The sequence below is a fragment of the Trachurus trachurus genome (assembly GCF_905171665.1).
Source record: "Trachurus trachurus genome assembly, chromosome: 7".
Classification (NCBI taxonomy): Eukaryota; Metazoa; Chordata; class Actinopteri; order Carangiformes; family Carangidae; genus Trachurus; species Trachurus trachurus.
The window spans coordinates 33,787,790-33,793,789 of NC_139901.1; the positions used below are offsets into that span (position 1 = coordinate 33,787,790).

Here is a 6,000-nt window from a genome sequence, read left to right on the forward strand (position 1 = left end):
AGCCTTTGTTTTTCTGTTCTGTTCATGTTTGACTCACGATTATGACTTGATCTAATAGTACATTTCATCCAGACTTTCAATTGCTTCTTCTCTATCGTATTCCTCCCACTCACTAGGGATTTCTCCCCTACCCTGGAATTTAGATTTATAATGCTTCTCCAGGTCCTTTTGAAAACGACATACAAACCATTTCCAGTATGTCAGTTTGGACTCATCAGGTGTAATTCTCCAGTTAGCAGCGCCTGGATCCCTTCTGTACTCTTTATAGGGAATAGGTTTCTCGGAAACAGCATTAGGGTAAAAGCTCCCGTCACTTGCAACTAATGATGTGCAGAAGTCAACATTAAATGTGTCTGTGCCTTTACATTTGCCACCTTTAACTGCTTGGGATCGATGAAAAGGGACACTGTGGTCAGAACCATCGTGGTTTTCTAGGGTGTTGGTGCAAACAGCTCCACAGAATGGACACCTTTCCCAGCAGCACTTGCACAGCTGTTTAATCAGGATTTGATCAGGCATTAGTTTTGATTTCTTCATCTTATCTAATGAGAGGTTGCTCACATCATTCATGAGGGGTCCAAGGTCTTTCTCTATCTCTTCTTTGAGGAAGTCAAAATTATTTATGTCTCTGAAGTTTTTAGGAAAAACAGCACTGTCAAATCTCAGCTCATTTTTTATCAAACTGGAAAATTCCTTCAGCCACATGTCTGTGCCTCCTCTCTGAGTTTTGACTTTGTCTGTTGCAGTAAATAAAGCCTGACTCACAAGATTTTTCATATCTTCAACATTTTTCTTGAGTATATCTTGTGTTTGTTTGCTGTGTGATGTGACGTATTTCTCTACCTCCTCTGTGATAAACGTCTTCACATACTCTTCTGGGTTTCGGATGTAGGAGATGAAACCACTGAAGTCCTCTTTCTCTGCCAGTGACTTCAACACATGTTTCTCCAGCTTCAGTCTGTTCCCATTGAATGCTGGGAAAGTGCACCTCATCTCTCCAGCAAGAGCAAAGACAGTCTTGTTACAGACAGCCTCAACAGAGGAAACTTTCAGTTTGTCACGGATCAGTTCTCCCAGTTTGACAGCAGAAGAGCTTCCTTTACAGAAGCCTCTGAAAATTTTGTAACACTGATCCTTGTTCCTTTCTAAATGAGCATGTGTATCATTATTCTTCTTGAATATGTTGTGGGACTGTGAAAGCTCACGTCCTGCTCGGTCAAACACATACAGTAAGAGATCAACTGTAAACTCCTTCTTCAGATAATATTTCCTCTTTGTTTCAAACTCTGCCACTTTGTCTTTGACATTTTTGGCCACTTCTTGCAAATAAGTTGAACTGTAGCCGCTTGTAGCTACAGGTTTGTTCTTGATTATATCAAGTGACTGTTTGTCAACATCTCTAATCAGGTCTCTGATCAGCTGTTGTTGGTCTTCATGTTTAGAAGTTACTACTGATGCTACTGCTGAAACCACTCGGCCAAATACACTGCGAGTCAAATAATCAGAGTAATCATCAACCATTGCTATTTTCTTGTATGTGCCACTTCTTCTGCTTTTGTCTATAAGAGCCTTTTCAAACCCAAGCTCTTCAAGGATTTTTGTCTGATCTTCCTCCAAGTTGATGTCTTTGATAGGTTTTATACCTGCAGTTAGTTCTCTCACCCAGCCGCTCCAAACAGAGTCAAACTGCTGTTTTAGTTTCTTTTCATCTTGTGTCTTGTCTTTTAGCTTATGAGCGAGCTCTTTGCTTTTCTCTAGCAGCTTGTTCTCAAACTCTGTCTTCTGTTCATAAAGCTTTTTATAAGCCTTCTTCTGCTGGATAACTTCATCCAGTTTTCTTGTCACTCCTCTCTTCAGTTCTTCATGGATCTCTTCGATTTTCTTTCCAAATCGGCTTCGCCACTGGGCCAACATTTCTTTGTCTTTGTCTTCATCAAAGTACTTTGTCACTTTTTGATTTATTTCATCATATGTTTTGTCCATTTCCTTAAAAAGGCCACTGAGCTTATTCTTGTCAAGTTCTCCATTTTCAATTCTGTTATACATCCGGTCTTCAACAGTCAACGCGTTGCTCCTCAGGTCCCAGGTCCAGTTCCCATACTGAACCTCAAGTTTTCTGTACACTGCAATCTCAAGAGTGTTTTTGAAACTGAAGACAAAGTTTTCATTCAGTAGAGCGTTCCACAGGTCCGTCATTTTGCTTTTGAACTGTGAAAAAGTAAACCCTGCAGACTGTGAGGCTTTAGAGAGGATGAAGTTCTTCAGCTCTTGGATGCTCTCACTATAACCTGGATTTGGAGGAGCCATAGGTGGACTTCCCTCCCATAACTGGGCAAAGTATTTCACATCTTTTTGCACATCAAATGCAATGACATCACTGAAACACTCAACATCACAACCCTCCTCTTTGGCAGCGAGTTGGGCCATCTGGTCCAGTTTCTCTTGCAGGCGTCTCTTTCCATCCATGTTTTTCACTGCAGCTGAAATATCTGTAACGTTCTGGTGAACAAACACGCAACTTGGAGAAAGTTGAACTTTCTTCATCCTCATGAAAGCCTGAACAACAATCTGCAGAACATCTTGCATGTCAGCTGGATTCTCCCCAAAGATGTTGATCAACGTCATGTTTCCCAGACCAACAACAAATGTTGCCAGTTCATTGTCGTGGTTGTGAGTGGTGTTACCTGCTAGTTCAAGAGCACGCAGTCCTTCAGTGTCCACCACCAGAACATAGTCAAACTTCAACTCTTTCTTCATCTCCTCTGATACTTTGACCAGCTGCATGAAGGCCCCTTTGGTGCATCTGCCAGCACTCACTGCAAACTGTAACCCAAACATGGCATTCAGCATGGTTGACTTTCCACTGCTCTGTACGCCCAAAACTGACAACACAAAAACTCTCTGGTCACCCAGTTTCTTGATGACTTCATCTAAAAGACTAGAGACCCATGTTAGAGGCACATGACCTGCATCACCATCCATCAGCTCCATGGGATGTCCTGATATCATCAGCTCTGCAGCCAGCTCAGGGTATTTAGACCAGTCAGTCTGTCTCCCCAGTGGTTGTTTCTCCAGATCTTTATGGGCTTCATAGATCTGTCCCATTTCTCTTAAGATGTGCTCCAAGCCAAAATTGGCTGACTGCAGTTCTTTAGATATTTCTTCAAGTTCATCTTGTTTTGTTTTTAACACATCAGATTTGTCATGTTCCTTCTTCAGGATCAAGACCTCAGACCACTTCTCATCGTATCTTTGGAGAATTGAAGTGAGGTCGTCTGTGGAGAGGCCATCCATTAATATCTGAGTCCATTTCAGGAAATACTTTGTGTCTGTTGATGACAAAGTTGAGAGACTTTCAGTGAACAACTTCACCAGTTCACTGCAGGAAGCATCACATTGTTGCTGCCGTATTTTCTTCAGTTTCGATTCCGTTTCACTTTTCTCCTTCTCAAGGAGTCTTTTGTCTTTGAGGTGATACAGTTCTTTGTGTGTTCTGCACCAGTCATGCCACAGTTGGCCATGACAAGGGAGAAATGTATTTTTCATTTTTGAAGATTCCTTCCCCTGAAGTAAATTCACTATCTTCATAGCAGCAGATTTCCCTGTTTGACAGTCTGTGTCTTTTTCATCCACTCTGATTCCAGAGACCTGGGCCATGGTTTCAAGCTGGAAGAGTGTAGGTTTATGTGGTCCAGACAAGATCTCTCCAATGATCCTTTTTAGTTCTTCAGACACATCTGACTGGTTTCTGTCTTTTAGACCCATTTTGTAATTTCCATTTTTCATCTGAACTGCAGAACAATCATTATCAGCTACGAGAAGGATGAGAGGCTTTGGAGACTTACAAAGAGCTGCGATTACTTGACTATATTTGTCACCTTTTTGCAGAGTTGGCACAAGAACAACATTGACTGATGATTTTTCAGTCAGTATGTCACGTTGTTTTTCCATTGACAGAGCATCACCATGAAGATTACAGAAGGCAGTGCAGTCAGTGAAGGCATCATTGGATTTCCCAGCAGGACAGTACCAGGCAATCTCTGCCACACCATCCATCAGATGACGAGACTTGGTGCTACCTGGACAGTTTCTGTGGAAGAAGGTGTTGTGACGGTCGTTGATCAAAGTGTTGATCAGCTGAGATTTAGACACTGACAGTGAACCCAGGCAGAAAAATGACACCATGGGTGTCACAGCTTCACAGATGGGCGAACTCTTCATTGTGATGATGTTTGAATTATCTTTGATCTTCCATTCTTTTCTTATTTGTCTGAATGTCCACAGAGGACACTCAACTTCCATTGTGACTGGGTCAGGTACAAGCAAAGGTAAGGCGTACTGACACTGTGAGAGCTTTGTCATCATGTTCTGCTTCAGGAAGCTGTCTGAGCAGTGAAACACTGCCATTTGAACATCCATTGGATGAACATGAGTCTGGATTGATTGATCACCATCATCAGTGTTGCTGTAAAGATCATCTAAATCACTGTCGTCTGTGTCAGCAGTTTCAGACCCTGTATCAGGTTTTGAACGGCTCACCTCAGCAGTTTCTTGTCTTACGGGAATATATCTGGCTTTGTAGTCTAACATCATCAACCTCTGAAGAAAAACATGGGCCAGATCTTCCTCAGATGTTTCATGTTCAGGTTTCACTGGTGGACATATTTTAAGAAAGTCTGCAGGTGACAACTTCTGTTGATGTTTGTCTGGAAGATGTAGCTTCTGAAGCAGAGTTTCAGTTTCTCTTTGACGTTGATTCTTCATCTTCAGCTCTTCAAAATTCCTCTCACATGGCTGTAAATAATTGGTAAATAGAGAAATATGCACATAAAAAACGTGATGACACCGTGTGTGATGGCAGTAAAATGTGCTCACATCTTGTGAAAAAAAAAAAATCTTACCTCATTGTCACTCATTTCCATATCGAAGCACCTACAGGACAATGAACAAGATGAATATAGGATTAATATATTTTATTTTTCCAGGTACCAGTGAGAATTATTTTGAATATTAAAGGTTAGTTATTGCCTGTTGTACATTAAAATATTTATTTTTCACTTTAATGCAATTCACATATCGTAAATGTCATTCTCACAGAGCTCTAAATGCAATTTTCAGAACAGCAATGCATTTTTCATTAAACTAAATCAACTGTGCAAATTCCTCTACAACAAATAATGCCTTTTACACATGTGTCTAAACCTGCAAAGTCTGTCAGTGAATTAGACCTCTTCAACAGTGCTTCAATAGTCAAATGACAAATGATTTAATATAAACCTGATTGATTAAAAAATGTCCAGACACAGTTGTAACATAACATTTTGGAATAGAAACTCCAATCTGTTTCAGCATCATTGTTTAACCTCTCAGCAGATAATCACTGTACTGTCATATTACAACTTAATGGAAATTTATATTAGGATAGAAAGATAGCTATAGGGTAGCACTTTATTTCACAGTACACTAATAAGACGTAATAAGCCATATTTTGTATCAAATTAGACATACATTTATACTGTATGTATTTTTCACACAAAAAAAAACCCTAATAAAAGCTAAGGTAGACTAATAAGAGTAATAAGCTGTAGATACTTTGTATCAAATAAGATACAAACTAGAAATAATATATTTACAATACACAATGTTACCCTAATTAGTAGGGCTGCAACGAGTAGCACATTTTACTATCCGAATGTTCGGGGTCACTATCCGAGTAGTACTCGAGTATTCGTTTACCGACGGGGGGAGGAGGTCAGCTGACATGGTGACACGGACGCTCGTCTCTCTCACTCTTACAAGCCTGTCATTTCATATCGTTACATGTCCGTGGCAATATCAATTTTTTTTTTTAACCCACTACATTGGCTTGTGGAATACCGTAGATGACCATTTAGTAGCCTGGGCGTTTAATATGCTAAATCGACTTGGACCCCCGCCGTTTATAAGAACCAGGCGCGTATTTGCAACAGGCTATAATTTATTTTTGCAATGAGCAGCATC

General features: G+C 40.4%; 1 protein-coding gene across 1 annotated transcript; it reads right to left on the bottom strand.

Moving 5' to 3' along the window:
• Positions 1-51: 51 nt before the first annotated feature.
• LOC310988183 (interferon-induced very large GTPase 1-like) lies at positions 52-4,928 on the bottom strand (the record flags this gene model as incomplete). The annotated part of the gene is made up of 2 exons (XM_083974695.1): positions 4,902-4,928; positions 52-4,794 (listed from the first exon to the last, which is right to left on the bottom strand). The coding sequence occupies exons 1-2, from the start codon at positions 4,920-4,922 to the stop codon at positions 52-54; spliced, it is 4,764 nt and encodes a 1,587-aa protein (XP_083830821.1). The 5' UTR covers positions 4,923-4,928.
• Positions 4,929-6,000: the final 1,072 nt, after the last annotated feature.